Source organism: Trichomycterus rosablanca, chromosome 2 (genome assembly GCF_030014385.1).
Source record: "Trichomycterus rosablanca isolate fTriRos1 chromosome 2, fTriRos1.hap1, whole genome shotgun sequence".
Classification (NCBI taxonomy): Eukaryota; Metazoa; Chordata; class Actinopteri; order Siluriformes; family Trichomycteridae; genus Trichomycterus; species Trichomycterus rosablanca.
This window is the reverse complement of record NC_085989.1, coordinates 41,514,105-41,532,688: the sequence shown is the minus strand read 5'-3', so window position 1 is coordinate 41,532,688 and position 18,584 is coordinate 41,514,105. Positions and strand designations below refer to the sequence as shown.

The 18,584-nt window shown below is 41.0% G+C and overlaps 1 protein-coding gene and 1 non-coding gene across 2 annotated transcripts in view; one reads left to right on the top strand and one right to left on the bottom strand.

Moving 5' to 3' along the window:
* adgrl1a (adhesion G protein-coupled receptor L1a) overlaps positions 1-18,584 on the top strand; it is a 349,163-nt gene that overhangs the window by 279,493 nt on the left and 51,086 nt on the right. The window contains exons 6-9 of the mRNA XM_063015895.1: positions 1,612-1,819; positions 2,633-2,897; positions 5,546-5,873; positions 12,882-13,190. Of these exons, the coding sequence (XP_062871965.1) occupies positions 1,612-1,819; positions 2,633-2,897; positions 5,546-5,873; positions 12,882-13,190 (1,110 nt within the window). The remainder of the gene's footprint in view (positions 1-1,611; positions 1,820-2,632; positions 2,898-5,545; positions 5,874-12,881; positions 13,191-18,584) is intronic.
* On the bottom strand, positions 13,554-13,626 carry trnar-ccu (transfer RNA arginine (anticodon CCU)). Its single transcript has one exon. It is a non-coding gene; the product is annotated as a tRNA-Arg (tRNA).

Genomic DNA, 18,584 nt, shown 5'->3' with positions numbered 1-18,584 from the left:
TTAACAACTCTATATTGGCATTGGCTGGCTTTCTGAAGATTTAAATTTAGATTTAAAGATAATTTTATCATAATTTAAATTTTTTTTTTATTGGTAAACATTTTCTTGCATGAAAACTGTTAAAATTGTGCTTATTTGTTTTTGCAGTCGATTAATCGTGATTAATTTGGTTCTTTAATCGTGATTAATCACGATTACAAATTTTATATATGTTATAATGTTACTTATTGCATTCGGATTTACTCCGGATGCTTCAGTTTCCTCCCACAGTCCAAAGATGTGCAAGTGAGGTCAATTGGAGATACAAAATTGTCCATGACTGTGTTTGATATAATCTTGTGAATTGATGAATCTTGTGTAATGAATAACTACCCTTTCTGTCGTGGATGTAACCGAAGGGTGTAGAACATGACGTTAAAATCCAAATAAACAAACAAACAACTTATTGCATTCATTTCTTTGATTTGCAGTTGCATTTCCACCCATGTTTTTTTTTTCTGTCATTGGTTGACGACTTCTCGTTTATTTCTTTTGCTGGCACATTTCTTTCCTTATCCTCATCCTCATTTTCATTTCCGTTCCACTTTTCTCTCCCATATGTTTCTTTCTTTCTTCACTACCTCTCTTCTGTATTATCAGGTTTTTTTTGTGCTCTTCTTTATCTCTAGGGATTTTTTCTTGGGTTTCCTACTAGTTCATTCTAAAAGTGTGAATCTGCGTCAGCCAGCTAATTCACACTGTTCCCATGTGGGCTGCTTTCCTCTTGGTACAAATATAAAAGGCATTATACAAGTGTGTGTCTGTGTCTATGTGCATTAATGTGTGTGTGTGTGTGTGTGTGTGTGTGTGTGTGTGAGTGAGTGCTTACATGGATCTGAGCAGGCCACAGACAGAGTTAGCAAGTCAGACAGTGAGTTGTTTTCAGACATGACCGATCCTAAGATACATTTCCCTTTTGCCGGTGATCCAAACACATCGCTTAAGGCACGTCTGAGAGATGTCGAGGCTCTGTGCACTCGAGCTTTAAATAGCAAAAACTAAACAAAAGACAAACATGGAAGTAGGCCAGGCCTGAAACCCGCTCTCGGCCCGGCATCGACAGCACCGGCAGCCAGAATGCCCTCATTCATCATCCCTCCCCAGCTGTAGTGCACTTCACACATCCCCTACTAACCAGCATTTACATTCTTACATTCTCTCACTGGAAACTGAGCCATTTATCTCATGCCTTATCTCCAATCTCTCTTTCTCCCCCTCTCTACCTCTCTCTCTTTCTCTTTCTGTCTATCCCCCAATTTTCTCTATCAATTTATATTCCCATTTTTCATGTCCCTCGCCCATGTCCTTTCTACTCTTTTCTTTATTGACTCTTTATTGCTCATTTTTAAACCTTACTCCATCCAATTTCTCCACTTTTTAATCTTTCTACCCTTCTTTGTCCTTCCTGTTTCTTTTTTCTTTTTTTTGTTTTACTCGTCTCACTCTCTCACTATTCATTTCTACTTTTCAACTCCTCATTTGTTCCCATGCTTCCCATTACTCTTCCTTCTCTCTGCCCCCTTCCTTCCTTTCCCTGTATTCTTTCTTTTTTCCTGCATTCCTTTCCTCCAGTTTTTGTCTGTCCCGGGACTTTGTTGAGAGTTCAGGCAGCGAGTTCTCAGCAGGAAGCGGAACATCAGTCAGGGGCGTGGTGTAAAGACCCACTGCAGGCAGGCGATCGACTCTACGTCATGCCGTGGACCCCGTACCGGACAGACATGCTGTTCGAATATGCATCATGGGATGACTACACGCAGAATCGGCCCACCACCACATACAAGTGAGCGATTTTTATTGACACTGTCTAAGTTAATACACAGAAAACACAATTAATGCTTTAGAAATAACCACCAATGTTAGAGTGGCTCCTACAAAGGCTAGGCTGAAAATATTCAGATTCATATCCTTTGATTAGCCTTGTGACAAAGCATACACCGACTAGGCATAACATTATGACCACTGACAGGTGAAGTGAATAACACCGATTATCTCATCATCACGGTACCTGTTAGTGGGTGGGATATATTCAGCAGCAAGTGAACATTTTATCCTCAAAGTTGATGTGTTAGAAGCAGGAAAAATGGGCAAGTGTAAGGATTTGAGCGATTTTGACAAGGACCAAATTGTGATGGCTAGACGACTGGGTCAGAGCATCTCAAAAACTGCAGCTCTTGTGGGGTGTTCCCAGTCTGCAGTGGTCAGTATCTATCAAAAGTGGTCCAAGGAAGGAACAGTGGTAAACCGGCGACAGGGTCATGGGCGGCCAAGGCTCATTGAGGCACGTGGGGAGCGAAGGCTGGCCCCTGTGGTCCGATCCAACAGACGAGCTACTGTAGCTCAGATTGCTGAAGAAGTTAATGCTGGTTCTGATAGAGAGGTGTCAGAATACACATTGCATCACAGTTTGTTGTGTATGGGGCAGCTAAAGGGGAACCAGCACAAAATTAGGAAGGTGGTCATAATGTTATGCCTAATCGGTGTATAACATATACAATTAATAACATTTCACTACTAAAAAAGTGTAAACAATAGCAGATTTTATGTATACTTTTGTAATCTTACTGATATATCTCTCTCCTATGTCCCTCTCTAGGTTGCCAAATCGAGTGGACGGCACTGGTTTTGTGGTGTATGACGGCGCAGTCTTCTACAACAAGGAACGCACACGGAACATCGTCAAGTACGACTTGCGCACACGCATCAAAAGTGGCGAGGCCATCATCGCCAACGCCAACTACCATGACACGTCACCGTACCGCTGGGGGGGCAAGTCTGATATCGACCTAGCAGTGGATGAGAATGGCTTGTGGGTCATCTATGCTACTGAAAGCAACAACGGCCGTCTTGTGGTCAGTCAGGTGAGCAAAGAGGTGTCTAAGCAATGGCTTAGCTAGGAATCTAATAAATTAATGCATTTTTTGTACCCTAGAGGTATTCGATTGACCAGCATGCCTGGTGAACAAGGTAAGTGTGAACTAAGATATGTTAGTATGGCAGAATAACTAATCAATAACTTGTAGTAACATTAGGGGCAGCTGGACTGTAACGAGAAGGGATACCAAAGCTTTGAAAACTGGTGCTTAGAGCTAGAAGTCTTTCAGATAATAGTGTGGTTTTAAACATGATATGCACTATGCATAGTATTTATCCAGATTGCTTATTTAAATTGCTAATTTAATTCACACAATTATTGGCTTCATTAACCTCAAAGCTCCACTGGCAAATTTAAGAAGACAACGTCAAACTCTAGACATGTCCTGGCTGATTGGCTACGTGTAAAATAAGAAATGTCTGTGTCTGTCGATTTGGTATATTACTTTGCTTTATTTTTAAAGTTGTGTAGTGAGAGGTTTTAAGGTTGGAAAGGTGTGTTTGCACACAGCATGGCCTATTTTCCTACTCACATTATTACAGTCAAAACATCATCTGCAGCTCATTGCAAAACATCACAGTCTTTATTTCGCCAAGTACTAGATGTACAAGTAATTCCTCTTTGTGCAGATGTCAACATATAAACATCTAAGTAATTATAGAAAAAGGAACACTATATATAAACATAGAATAAACAATAGAGCAGTGATATAAACAGTACAGCATCAGACAAAGTTTGCTGACCACCTTCCTAATATTGTGTTGGTCCCCCTTTTGCAGCCAGAACAGCACTGAACCGTCGAGGCATGAACTCCACTAGACCCCTGAAGGTGTGCTGTGGTATTAAGCACCAAGATGTTAGCAGCAGATCCTTTAACTCCTGTAAGTTGTGAGGTGGGGCCTCCATGGATTGGACTTGTTTGTCCAGCACATCCCACAGATGCTTGATTGGATTGAGATCTGGGGAATTTGGAGGCCAAGTCGACACCTCAAACTCGTTGTTGTGCTCCTCAAACCATTCCTGAAGCATTTTTGGTTTGTGGCAGGGAGCATTATCCTGCTGAAAGAGGGTACCGTTTCCATGAAAAGGGTGTACATGTTCTGCAACAATGCTTAGGTAGGTGGTACGTGTCAAAGTAACATCCACATGGATGGCAGGACCCAAGGTTTCCCAGCAGATTATTGCCCAAAGGCCACCTTCTTCCATTGCTCTGTGGTCCAGTTCCTATGCTCACGTGCCCATTGCTGATGCTTTCAGCGGTGGACAGGGGTCAGCATGGGCATTCTGACTGGTCTGCGGCTATGCAGCCCCATACGCAACAAACTGCGACGCACTGGGTATTCTGACACCTTTCTATCAGAACCAGCATTCACTTCTTCAGCAATTTGAGCTACAGTAGCTCGTCTGTTGGATTGGACCACAAGGGCCAGCCTTTGATCCCCACGTGCATCAATGAGCCTTGACCGCCCATGACCCTGTCGCCATTTTATGACTGTTCCTCCCTTAGACCACTTTTGATAGATACTGACCACTGCAGACCGGGAACACCCCACAAGAGCTGCAGTTTTGGAGATGCTCTGACCCAGTCGTCAAGCCATCACAATTTGGCCCTTGTCAAACTCGCTCAAATCCTTACACTTGTCCATTTTTCCTGCTTCTAACTTGCTGCCTAATATGTCCCACCCACTAACAGGTGCCCGTGATAAAGAGATAATCAGTGTTATTCACTTCACCTGTCAGTCGTCATAATGTTATGCCTGGTCGGTGTATATAAACAAAGAATAAACAATACAGCAGTGATATAAACAGTTACAGAATCATCAGTCTTAATGCTGTAATCTTTTATTATGACTCTTAAGTGCATTAAATAATTATTTCTGGGGTGCACATACATTCTGGCTATAAAGAAAACAAGTACATCAAAAGAAACAAACAAACATTTTTTATCTTAATAAATTCCAACCCCCATTTACGAAAAAGTTTGGACATTTTGTAAAACACAATACAAAGAAGAATCTGTGATTGGTTAATTCTCTTAAATCTAAAAGCATAAAAACTAAAGATGGCAGTTCACAGATGTTTACCCTCCTATCTATATGTACTGCCCAAATCCAGATGTGCAAAGCTTGTAGTAACGTATTCAAGAGGGCTTGCATCTGTAATTGCTGCCACTGTAGACTTTTGTTTGGGTGCATGAGTGTAAATTGCTGGGTAAAATGGCAAGTATTTAAAATTAAATTCACATCACAAATTGTGTGCAAAGTCAAGTGGTTGGAATATATTGTATATGTCTTAGTTCATTTGCACACTTTTGGATTATTAGAATTATTAATTATTATTATTATTATTATTATTAATTAACACACAATTCTACTCTATTTTTTTAATTTTATACATACACAAAGAATATATGCAGCTGGACACTTCTGGAAATAATGAGTGGCCAGTGTGAGAAATCAGCACAGGCTTTTGTGACAGTTTATTTATTTATGCATAACCATACCCCTTTTCTGCTCATGCTGACATGTTGCTCGTCTGATGTGGAGAGCTTTTTGCTGTAAGCAAGATGTATCTGGTTTCATCAGCCTGTCATGCTGGTTGAATGAACTGACACTCCCTATACCTTCCTGACAGGTAAATCCATACACGCTGCGTTTCGAGGGGACGTGGGAGACGAATTTCGACAAGCGCCTGGCATCCAATGCCTTCATGGCATGCGGAGTGCTATACGCCGTGCGCTCAGTCTACCAGGACGATGACAGCGAGGCTGGTGGGGACCTGGTGCTGTACGCCTACAACACCAACCGCAACCAGGAGGAAGCCGTGCACATCGCCTTCCCCAACCCATACCAGTACATCTCCTCTATCGACTACAATCCCCGCGACAACCAACTCTACGTGTGGAACAATTACAATGTGCTGCGCTACCCGCTGGAGTTCGGCCCTCCAGATCCCACTACAGGTACGATGAGAGTGTCTGTAGAATAGTGAGCCTTAAAAATTGGGTTCTGTCTTAATTTGTTATTTTGTTGACTTTTTATGTATGTAAATATTTTCGCAGTACTAATGTACTAAATTAGCCAGTAATGTAATATATTGATGACATTAATGTTTTTTTATATTAAGATTCATTGTACTAAACTGTAATACTTATGGAAAAAAGGTCTGGTCTTTATCAGCATAGCAAATATTATACCTTGCAGTTGCATATTCGATGAGAATAAGCTTGGACCTAACACTAAACCTTAAAGAGACACAACTTATTAGTACTAATAGGCTAGAGTCTAAGAACACAAATCATCCAATACTCTGTTGATGCATGCTCAATAATCCAGGTACACAAATCCACAAAGTTGAATCAGTTCATCTGGACACAAGTTTGTTGTAGAGATACGTTTCGTCACTCAATCCGAATGACTTGAAGAAGTCATTCGGATTGAGTGACGAAACGTATCTCTACAACAAACTTGTGTCCAGATGAACTGATTCAACTTTGTGCATCCAATACTCTGCAGAGAGATACTATGAGAGACAAAGTATGTGTTAACATATTTTGACAGGTGCAGAATGAAGAGTTTGGTTCTCACTTAATTTTTATGTCAGCATGGCCAGTGTTGGTATTGGTTTACTCCAACACCTGGGTGCCACACAGAAAAACTTATTATACCTTGTTTTCCTTGAGCCCTAATGGGTGACTCAGTTTACATTTACTTGTTTGGCATTTAGCAGACACTCTTATCCAAAGAGTCTTACAGAAGTGCTTACAGAAGTGCTTCCAAACTAAACATTTCCATACTCAAATAGACAACAGTCCAAGAACACACATTTGCTACAACCCTTTTAAAACAAAGGAATAAATAGAAGACTTTTAGTTTAGATAGTAAGAACAATAGGAAGTACATAGTAGTAATAGTAGTTCTCAACTTAAGTGCTTAGTAATGAGGTTGGTCTTTAATTAAAGATGGTGAGAGATGTTCAGACAGACAGGGAAAGTTCATTTCGTCACTTGAGTGCTAGTACAGAGAAAAGCCTTGATGCCTGTCTTGAGTTCTGGGTGGAGGATCAAGACAAGCGAGACAGAGTAGCATATCATTGTTTTAAACTGAATGCAGGCAACTACAGATAACTAGAGAAGAGGTCAGCAGTGGGATGACATGGCAGTGTTTGGGTTGGTTGAGGCGGCAACTGCATATTGACTCACTTGAAGGGGTTTAATAGTAGGCATGGGAGCACCTACCAGAAGAAAGTTGCAGTAGTCCAGCTTTGAGATGATAAGTATTTGAACAAAGGTCTGAGTGGCTTCCATAGATAGAAAAAGTTAATCTTTTTGATGTTTTGGAGGAATCAACATGGTCTTGTCATGTTAGCTATGTGATCAGAGAAAGACAACTGGCTATCTAGGACAACACCGAGGTTTTGTACATTATCAGATGATTTGATTTGGGAGTTATTAAGAGAGATGACTAGGTCTTGGGTTGGACAGATCTCCGGAACATATATCAGCTCTGTCTTGCTGGGGTTAAGTTTTAGGTGATGATCTGACATCCATAGTGAAATATTTGCTACACATGCTGAAAAATAAAAGCCAAATCTGGTACAGCCTGAGCTTTAAGTGTTTTCAGGTAGCAGCAGGCTGGTCCGTTGTTGGCTTTGTTTGCAGTATATTTGAAATGGGATGCAGGCAGCTACAGGTATCCAGTGGATGAAGTGCAGCAGTGGGGTGATGTGGGAGCACTTGGGTAGATTAAAAACAAGACGTGCGGCTGCATTCTGAATCAGTTACAGGGGTCTGACGATGCACATGGGAGGGCCTGCCAGAGGTAAGTGGCAAAAGTTCACTTTCAGGGTGGCAATAGCCTGAAAAAAAATCAACTTAGCGGCCTCTGTAGCTTGCTGCAGGGTCTGGAGACGTTGTTTAGAGATGAAACCTCCATGACTGGTTCAGGTAGCAACATGAGTCATGAATGATAGCTGGTTAATCAAGGTTCTGTGCAATATTATGGGCAGAATGATGGAGAGAAAGAGGATGGGAGTGAAGAATAAAAGCTGGAGAGGTAGAGTGGATGATGGGAGGACCTGTAACAGTAATTTATGTGCGTTTAGAGTATAAAAGTGTTTCTGGCAACGCTGGAGTGCAAGTGTATTATTACTACACTGGTCAAACCTAATAAAGTGAAAACTACATGTGCATTATTTATACAGTGAGCCACCGTTTTATTGGATATACTTGATATTTTAGTAACCAATAAACTGCCATATTTGTAAGTATGTACACTATAAATGTTTATTTACTGTATAGTTCAGTAGCATTTACATTTACAGCATTTAGCAGACGCTTTTATCCAAAGCGACTTACACAGTGAGCGGAACACAATGAGCAATTGAGGGTTAAGGGCCTTGCTCAGGGACCCAACAGTGGCAACTTGGTGGTGGCGGGGCTTGAACCGGCAACCTTCTGTTTACTAGTCCAGTACCTTAACCACTGAGCTATCACTGACCCGTAGCAATAACAATATAGTGACTGTTAAACATCAACTCAGTGTACATACAACCAACATCAACATCTGTATCCACTTGTGAAGAATGTGTACTAGATTTTTAGTACCCCCTGTATATAAGATAACCACATCAACCCCACTGGTAGCTCTCCCCCTACTCTGTGCATAGCTGTACAAATGCATGCTCTTGGCCTAATAGTTTTTTTTAAATGAAGTAGCTTTCTTAAAAATTCCTTAAACATCAGAGGCATAATGATAAATCAGTATTTTCTTGAACAGGAGCTTGTTGAACATCCCAAAACAAATTGTATTAAAATAGACTGACCTCTATGTGATCTTTTCAGCTGTAAAACCAGCCACTCTTGTAAGAAGGCTTATCACAAGACTTTGAAGTGTGTCTGTGTATAGGAATTTGTACCTATTTGACATTTGTATAGTTGGGCACCGATGTTGGTCAAGAAAGCCTCCATGAATGTTCCTGTTTATTCCAAAGCTGTTCAGGGCTCTGTGCAGGCAACTGGTTACACCTTTATATCTTTGCAGCAACAGTTTAGGCAAGGCCCTTTCCTTTTCCAGCATGGGCACTGAATGGGCACAGATTTCCACAGACATACTTTAAAGCCCTGGGATGCCCAATAAGGCTATGGTCAGGTGTCCAAATAATTTTAGTCATAAAGTGTGGATGCTCTTCTACAGTACATACAGCAGAAAGCTTATGATGGTGTGAGAGCATCTGCAAACTGAATAGATTAATATAATTACGATATGCTACAAATGTGTCATTGTTCTTGTAAGGTATTTCTTTAGTGTGATGTATCTCTCTAGAACTCCATAGTAAAGAATGAAAAAAAACTCCTGCGACCCCATCAACATTTTAGGCGACCCCATGTGGGGTTTTAATTTCAAGGTAAAAAATCTAGATGGATGGATGGATGGATGGATAGGTGGATGGGTGGATAGATAGATAGATGGATGGATGGATGGATGGATGGGTGGATAGATAGATAGGTAGATGGATGGATGGATAGATGGATAGATGGATGGATATATGGATGAATAGATAAATAGCTGGATGGATAAATGGATGGATGGATGAGTAGATAAATGGATGGATAAATGGATGGATGGATGAGTAGATAAATGGATGAATAGATAAATTGAAGGATGGATGGATGAATGGATAAATAGATGAATGGATGGATAGCTGAATGGATGAATGGATAAATAGATGGATGGATGGATAAATAGGTTGATGGATGGATAAATAGGCAGGCCACACTTTAAATAGGGGGGGGGGGGGGGGGGGGGTGTTCTTAGAATGTTGGGCAGGAGTTCAGACTGGCTCCCTCTTTGTGCTGGTTAGCTGACCCCCCCCCCCCCCCTTCCTATTTATACATTTATTTAGGAAAATAAAAATGTGAAGAGCTTTGGAAGACATGAGGAGGAGGTGGGTGGGAGGATTCGTCAAGGAGGAGTAACGAGAATGATGGGTAAACATAGGCATAGGCAATCAGTTGCTACAGCCGTGTGCTTTTGTCCAAAACTTTAATTATTTCATAACTCCATTAATTCAACACTTCAGATTAATACAGTAATACAATTAAACTGCATTTTACTAAATGAATTGAATGTAATTAAATGTAACTAAAGTAAATTAAACATTCATTTAAATTCATTTAACGATCGTGAATTGAACTACTTTGAATTGCTCAATTCATCTGGACTGAATATAATTAAATAAAATTGAGTTCATGCAGTTATTACCTCAGTGCGAGGGGTAGACCAGTTGATGTACTAGTCTTCAGTAGTTAATGCTGCCCTGTTCGCTTCTAAAACTGTCGTCAGGACTTAATTCATTGCGATCGCTCATGGTTTTCTATAGTTGCTGTGACATATCTGATATTTAATCAATTTTTAATTCTGCCTTGTTCTCACTGCAGTCATTGTCCTATAGAGAAGACTGCTCAGATATAATGCAGCCACAATACAATGCATCAGTGAAAGCAGACTGATGCTCATTAAAGTGCTGCTGCTGAGCTTGTTGTCTGAACCACATTTTAGACGTGGATGTGACCTTTGTTTACAAGTTCCTTTGCGTTGAGTGATTTTTGACTTCCTATGGGAGTAAACACACCCCCACCTAAACTCTACCCTAACAATACACATTTATTAGCAAAAAATACACAGTTTGTAGCATTTAAATATGCTAGCTTATCTGCTTAGCTACAATCTAAACATCAGATAGTAAAAGTAAAATTACTATTTGGGAGCACTATATGAGAGACCCATCAAACACATGGAAACTGTTTTTGTCTTACTGGTTAATAGGTCTGGCTTTTATGTTGTTTTTAAGAAGTAGCAAAACCGGGCCGCTCAGGTGGCGCAGCTGTAAAAAACGCTAGCACACCAGAGCTGGGGTTCTAATACTGTATATCGTATAGAATCTCAGCTCTGCCATCCGTCTGGGCTGGGCGGCTGAATGAACAACGATTGGCTGTTGTTCATAGGGTAGGACAAGCCAGATAGGGACTCCTCATAATTGAGCGAATTACGGCCTCAGCTGGCTGAGTAGTAGAGGAATCATTCTGATCAGGGTGTGGCTCTCCGTGCACAAAGCTGATCCGCATATGAACTAGTCTATGAACTAGTCTAGTGCAGGTGAAAAGATGCAGTCGGCTACTGCGCACATGTCAGAGGGGACCTGTGTCAGTCTCGCTCTCCGTAATCGGGGCGGGGGTAAGCTCCAGTGCAGAGGAAGCATAACCCAATTGGGTAGAAATTAAATGCACTCAAAAATTGGGAGAAAAAGGGAGAAAATTCATTTAAAAAAAGAGTAGCAGAACCTGGTTCACCAGAATTTGAGTCAACAACGATGTTCAATCTACTGAATCACTCTGATGAGTCATTTTAACTGCTAGTGCCAAATATGCTTCCTTGAATTTCTGATGATTAGGGGCCTACCAAATTCACTGGAAAATGTGCTTATTTTCACAGACCTTGTTTTTCAAAAATCACAGATTTCACTCACAAATTAAATGGCAGAATAAATAGAAGTTACTATACACAGCACAGCCTACATTACTGGTTGAATGAAAATCTGAAACATCCAGCAATGGTGTGAGGCTTCATGTTCGAAAACTCTTGTACGTGTTTTAACCCTCCCCCCCTTCCTCTACGTCCACAGAATTGGTTGGGAGTTTTCCAAACTCAGTTACTAAGTCGTGAACTGAATTGCCATAGGATTGCTAGGACGTGAGGCACTTGAACACGAATAAAAATTGTTAAATCTCTAAACACAAACCTTAAATTTTGAATTTCACACAAATTTCATAATATACGGGAAACAGCTCATTTTATAGTCCATGACCTGATTTTAGGTAGGGCCTTACTGATGATGAATGGTAAGCCATTGCAGTTATAATTCTCTGGCAAAGCATCAGTCATAAAACTTGTATTTATTTATTTATTTATTTATTATTTTTGATCATTTATTATTAGAGTAATGCACACTATATTTGACACATTAGAACCTTTATTTTCTTTATATGTATTTAATTTTATGTCGAATTAATCATTTCACGTAAAAAAATCACCTTTTATTTCCCCTATTTACTCTTAGACACAAAACGCAAAAAATGACTGACTTATCAAATTAAAGGCAGTACATTTGTACATGTATTTATCATGATTTTTATTTATTAAAAAAGGTTAAAAACTTTAAACATATGATATTTAGAAAATAAAACTATACATGCACAACTTGAGGAGAAATAGTAAATCATGAGCAGCTATAACAGCCTTCGCTCTTTTTAGAAAGCTTTCCACAAGATTTGGGAGTGTGCTCGTAGGAGTTTGTTCCTATTCAGTCGACGAGCATGTTTGAGGTCAGGCACTCATGCTGGATGAAAAGACCTGGCTCACAATCAGCATTCTAATTCATCTCAAAGATGTTTTATAAGGTTTAGAATTGGTTACTACTAGATTGGGAAGAAAACTAGAGAAAAAAGCATTTAAAAAAATTATAATTATAAAAAGAATAACAATAATGATTATAAACACTGAGCCAGGCATTTTTAGACTTTACTTATTGCTGGAACACAAAAGAGCATTCCCCAAACCCTTGCCAAAAAATTGGAAGCATAGAACAAAGTGCATACTTTATCTTATGACATTTAGCAGACACTTTTATCCAAAGTGACTTACTTGCAACTGATACAATGCACACAATTGAGGGTCAAGGGCCTTGATGGTGGAACATTCTGATCCCTAGTCCACTAACTTAACCACTGAGCTACCACTTTTACACTACATTTAGTAAAGTGTAAAAATTACTAAAACTAAAGAGTATCCACAGTACCTTAATATCGATCTCAATATTCATAGTACATCACATCTTAGACCTAAATGATCTTGTTCCCTTAAATGTTTAATCCGTTCTTTACCTACTCTCTCACCTTTCTTTTTTTCCCCAGGACCACTTGCCACCACTCAAATGTCCAGCACCACTGCATCCAGGTCGTTCTCCTCCACCCCCAGCCCTTCCACCACACGCCCACTTCCCGTCACTGCTCACCCCATCGGTGCCATAAACAAAGCCCCAGAGCTGCGACCCATTACAGCCACGGTGCCTGTGACCCGTCGTCCACCCCGTCCACGCCCGCGCCAACCCCAGATCCCCGAGCTGCAAGAAGTGTGTGAGGCAAGTGCAGCACGAGGTGTACAGTGGCCAACCACGAAGAGCAGCGAGACAGTTGAACGACCCTGCCCAAAAGGATCACTGGGTAAGTTCATTATTCCTGAATGCAAATGTACACAGAGCTTCACATTCCAGCATCCATCCTCTTTCATGCAGTGAATAGAATGCCTTTATTTGTCATATATACATATACAGGTGTACTGTACAACAAAACTCTTTCTTCAAATATTCCAGCTTGTTTGGAAGTTGGGGTCAGAGTGCAGGGTCAGCCATTGTACAGAGCCCCTGGAGGCGAGAGGGTTAAGGGCCTTGCACAAGAGTCCAACAGTGGCTGCATGACAGAGCTGAGATTCAAACCCTCAACCTTTCAATTGATAGCCCGAAGCTCTAACCACTAGGCTACCACTCTCCCCCAAACAGTTGGTTAGGCAAGCATCCATTTTCTAAACACCTCAGATGGGACTCGATCCCACAATCCCTGGCTTAGGAGGCCAGTGCCCTATCCATTAGGCCACTGAGGCTCTGTAGCTTTTTTCAAGTGTATTAAATGTTCAGTTTCCACTAAACAGGTTTATTTTTATCATTTCATGTTTCTAAATCATTAGCCTGTAAATGAACTTGTACCAGCGGTTGACTTCAGTGTGCTGTACGCATCACGGCTATATATAACCACTGTACACACCGCTTACATAACCGTCCTTCATATTGATTTTACATCAACCATCCACAGCCATAATATCCTCCAGGAGGAATCAATCCTCACATATTATCTGTGAACCGTGTTAACGTGTTTGTGTGTCATTGCTGGACTGTTTAGACGTGTGGGTGAAGGGGTCGGTGTGTGTAGGTGTTCCCCTTTGTGCGTCTGAATATAATAATGAATAATAATAATATGAATGATTCCCTAAGATTTCAAATAAAGCTACTTCTTCTAACTGACAGATTGCACATGTGGTTATCAGTGCATCGGGGTGATCCCTTTTTAACGGCTGAAAATCTTCGCAAGCTCACTGCGACCCCGTTCCTCACTGTGTGGGCTCTTCTTTTCGTACCATGAATAAGTAAATATTCTAAATATTATATTTACATTTTTAGCATTTAGCAGGCGCTTTTTTCCAAAGTGACTTACAGTAGTGTGCCAGTATACTGTCTAAGCAATTGAGGGTTAAGGGCCTTGCTCAAGAGCCCAACTGTCGCAACCTGGCAGTGGTGGGGCTTGAACCAGCGACCTTTTGTATACTAGTCCAGTACCTTAACAAGGCTACAACTGCTTACTGATAGTGCGAAAAGTTGCAAATTAAGTTAGTAGAATTTACTGTATCTACTTAAAACTCAGTATTTATGGTTTGTTAAAATCTCCTAGACCTGAAGTAAAGTCCCGAGTGAAGTGAGGTTGAGAAATGCATGAGCATGATGCTGTGAGTAAGGATACTGTATGCAAGTAAGGATAATTAAATTATAATTAAATGGGCAGCATCGTGGCGCAGCTGCTAGATTGGTTGCTGCACATAAACATGGATCCTTATAAAGTGGGATTGATCTTTATCTGTGGATTGGCTGCCTGTAATTGCCTCTGTGTATGGGTATATGTGTAAGGATGTGATGCTCTGTGTTTGATGCCCTGTATATTTTTTTTTTGGCCATATGTCCAGTCTTCCCAGGTGGCGCCAGTCCCATAGTGACCCAGAATTGTTTGTTTTAATAAATGCTATTGTTATTTATTCTGATTAGGGTCACGGTAGGTCCAGTTTCCCTGGAATCACTAGGCACAATGCAGTCACACATCCAGGATAAATTCCCCCCTCCCTCAGGCATGGCCAATCATGTCTGTGTGTAGATGACCGACCGGCCAAATCAGAACATTGCCCAGAAAATCACACTTCCTCTACCAACTGGTCTTCTTCCCAAGGTACTGTACACCCTGGGTGCCATTACTTACCTAGCAAATCAATAAACACCGATCAGCCATAACATTAAAACCACCTCCTTCTTTTTACACTCACTGTTTATTTTATCAGCTTCACTTACCATACAAAAGAACTTTGTAGTTCTACAATTACTGACTGTAGTCCATCTGTTTCTCTGCATGCTTTGTTAGCCCTCCTTTATGCTGTTCTTCAATGGTCAGCACTTTTCCAGGACCACTACAGAGTAGGTATTACTTGGGTGTTGGATCATTCTCAGCACTGCAGTGACACTGACATGGTGGTGGTGTGTTAGTGTGTGTTGTGCTGGTATGAGTGGATAAGACACAGCAATGCTGATAGTTTTTAAACACCTCACTGTCACTGCTGGACTGAGAATAGTCCACCAACCAAAAACATCCAGCCAAAAACACACCACCACTATGTCATTGTCACTGCAGTGCAGAGAATTATACAGACAGTGAGTGTAGAAACAAGGAGGTGGTTTTAATGTTATGGCTGAATGGTGTACATGCCCATCGTAGATGCTTTGTTCAGTAAACAGGGGTCAGCATAATGACCAGTCCACAGCTACACAGCTCTGTATTTAGCAATCTGCCATACACTGTGTATTCAGATTCATATCTCTTATAGCCAGCATGATCATTTCCAGCTACTTGTGCTGCAATAGCTCTTGTGTGTGATCAGAACAGATGGGCTAGCTTTTGCTCCACATGCATGAGTTTTGGTCATGACCCTGTTGTCAGTTCATTGGTTGTCCATCCTTGGACCACTTTTGGTAGGTACTAACCACTGCATGCCAGGAACACCCCACTAGACCTGCTGTTTTGGAGATGCTCTGCCACATTTGTCTAGCCAACACAATTTGGCTCTTAGCAAAATTGCTGCTGTTGCTGATTGGTGTTTAATTTGGCATCAAAGAAGAATTAGAGAAAACAAAAACCTAGGAAGAATAAAAAGAAGAAATAAATAAATAAATAAATTACACTTTTACCAGCACTTTATCTAGGACATGGTTGTGGTGGGTCTCCCCCCTCCTTATCCCCAGAAACTCTGGACATAAGGAATATCCTGGACATGGTGATTATCTATTGTGGGGCTTTTGCCAACCGCCCTTAAACAAAGCCAAGCATGTCTGTGTAGGCACTGCTGGGATTTAAACCCTGATCTCAGCGGTGGTGGGCTAGCCTAATAGACTGCTAAGCCACCTGTTTTATTTCATTTACTTTTATTTTCATCAATTTATGTATTACTCTAAGAAACACTGGGTGTAAGGAATATCATGGACAGGGTGTCAATGCATCACAAGGTTTGTACCCAGTTTGTGTAGGCGCCCAGTAAAACCGATAGTAACGCTGAGATTCTAACCAGTGGTAGGCAAGCGTAATAGACCGCTGTGCCACCCAAGTGCTTTGTTTATATTTGCATAATACAATTATACTGGTCAGGCAAATCATTGCAAATCTGTGAGTTTGTTGGACATCCTAACTTCATTGCAAATACACCGATTAGCCATAACATTAAAACCACCTCCTTTTTTCTACACTCGCTGTTCATTTTATCAGCTTCGCTTACCATATAGAAGCACTTTGTAGTTCTACAGTTAATGACTGTAGTCCATCTGTTTCTCTGCATGCTTTTAGCCCCCTTTCATGCTGTTCTTCAATGGTCAGGACTTCCACAGGACCACCACAGAGCAGGTATTATTTGGGTGGTGGATTAGTCTGCACTGCAGTGACACTGACATGGTGGTGGTGTGTTAGTGTGTGTTGTGCTGGTATGAGTGGATAAGACACAGCAGCACTGATGGAGTTTTTAAACACCTCACTGTCACTGCTGGACTGAGAATAGTCCACCAACCAAAAATATCCAGCCAACAGTGCCCTGTGGGCAGCGTCCTTTAACCACTGCTGAAGGTCTAGAAGATGACCAACTCAAACAGCAGCAATAGATGAGCGATCGTCTCTGACTTTACATCTACAAGGTGGACCAAGGTAGGCGTGTCTAATAGAGTGGACAGTGAGTGGACACGGTATTTAAAAACTCCAGCAACACTGCTGTGTCTGATCCACTCATACCAGCACAACACACACTAACACATCCACCACCTAAATAATACCTGCTCTGTGGAGGTCCTGTGGGAATCCATTAAAGAACAGGGTGAAAGCGGGCTTAAATAGTATGTAGAGAAACAGATGGACTACAGTCAGTAATTGTAGAACTACAAAGTGCTTGTATGTGGTAAGTGGAGCTGATAAAATGGACAGTGAGTGTAGAAACATAGAGGTGGTTTAAGGTTATGGCTGATCAGTATGTTCTGTTGGGCTAAAGTCAGAGCTTTGTGCAGACAACTGGAGGTCATTCATGCCAAACTTGACAACCATGTCCTCCTTATGGACCTCACTTTGTGCACAGGCTGCAGTCATACTGAAACAGAAAACAGCCACAATGCTAATGACGACAGCTAACAAGGCAGTAAGATTTTAATGAGATATGTGATTAAACAATGGGAAATATGGAAGGGGTCAGATATAGATTAATGGGGTAAGATGAGTTTTGTGGGTAGTTTGCCCCCCACAGTCTCTCATGCTGGTACATACTTTCACTGACCATTTTAATGAACTCTGAATGAAATTTTCTCCTGGAAGATTTAATCATTTCTCTGATTCTGTTATATTACTTTATATTTGTAGATATTTTTATATTTTCACAGTTAAAATGAAAGTGTACCTCTAACCTAAGCACTTTGTTTTTATGATCTTTTTATAAGCTTTTTATATCGGCCTGTTTTGATGGTTGGACTATACTCACCAAGCCTAGTTTGAAAATGCCTCTGCTTTAAATCTTGTATGGTAAAAATGTGCCCTACCAAGACCATGAATTTAAGCATGCTCTCCCCACAACAGATTTCTTTCATATTGTTATAATTAGAGGTTGTTAATTAGCTCAATATGCATTTGCAATGCTTTTTGTCCATCTGTGGTCAGGAAACAAAAATAAAAGCATTATGGCTGCTCTATCAGCACAAACTAGCCAAATATGGACATCTGTTAACTCATGTATGTTAATTATGTGTAATGTAGCACAAGTTTCTTTTAAAAAAGACAACAAAAGGCTATTAGCTTAGGGGTAAAAGTAGTACATGGTCTGCAACAGTGCTTAGGTAGGTGGTACGTGTCAAAATATCATCCACATGGATGGCAGGACCCAAGATTTCCCAGCAGAACATTACCCAAAGCATCACATTACCTCTGTTGGCTTGCCTTTTTCCCATAGTGCATCCTGGTGCCATGTGTTCCCCAGATAAGCGACGCACAAGCACCTGGTCATCCACATGATGTTAAAGAAAACATTATTCATCAGACCAGGCCACCTTCTTCCATTGCTCCATGGTCTAGTTCTGATGCTCACGTGACCATTGTTGGCGCTTTCGGCAGTGGACAGGGGTCAGCATGGGCACCCTGACTGGTCTGCAGCTATGCAGCCCCATATGCAACAAACTGCAATGCACTGTGTATTCTGACACCTTTCTATCAGAACCAGCATTAACTTTT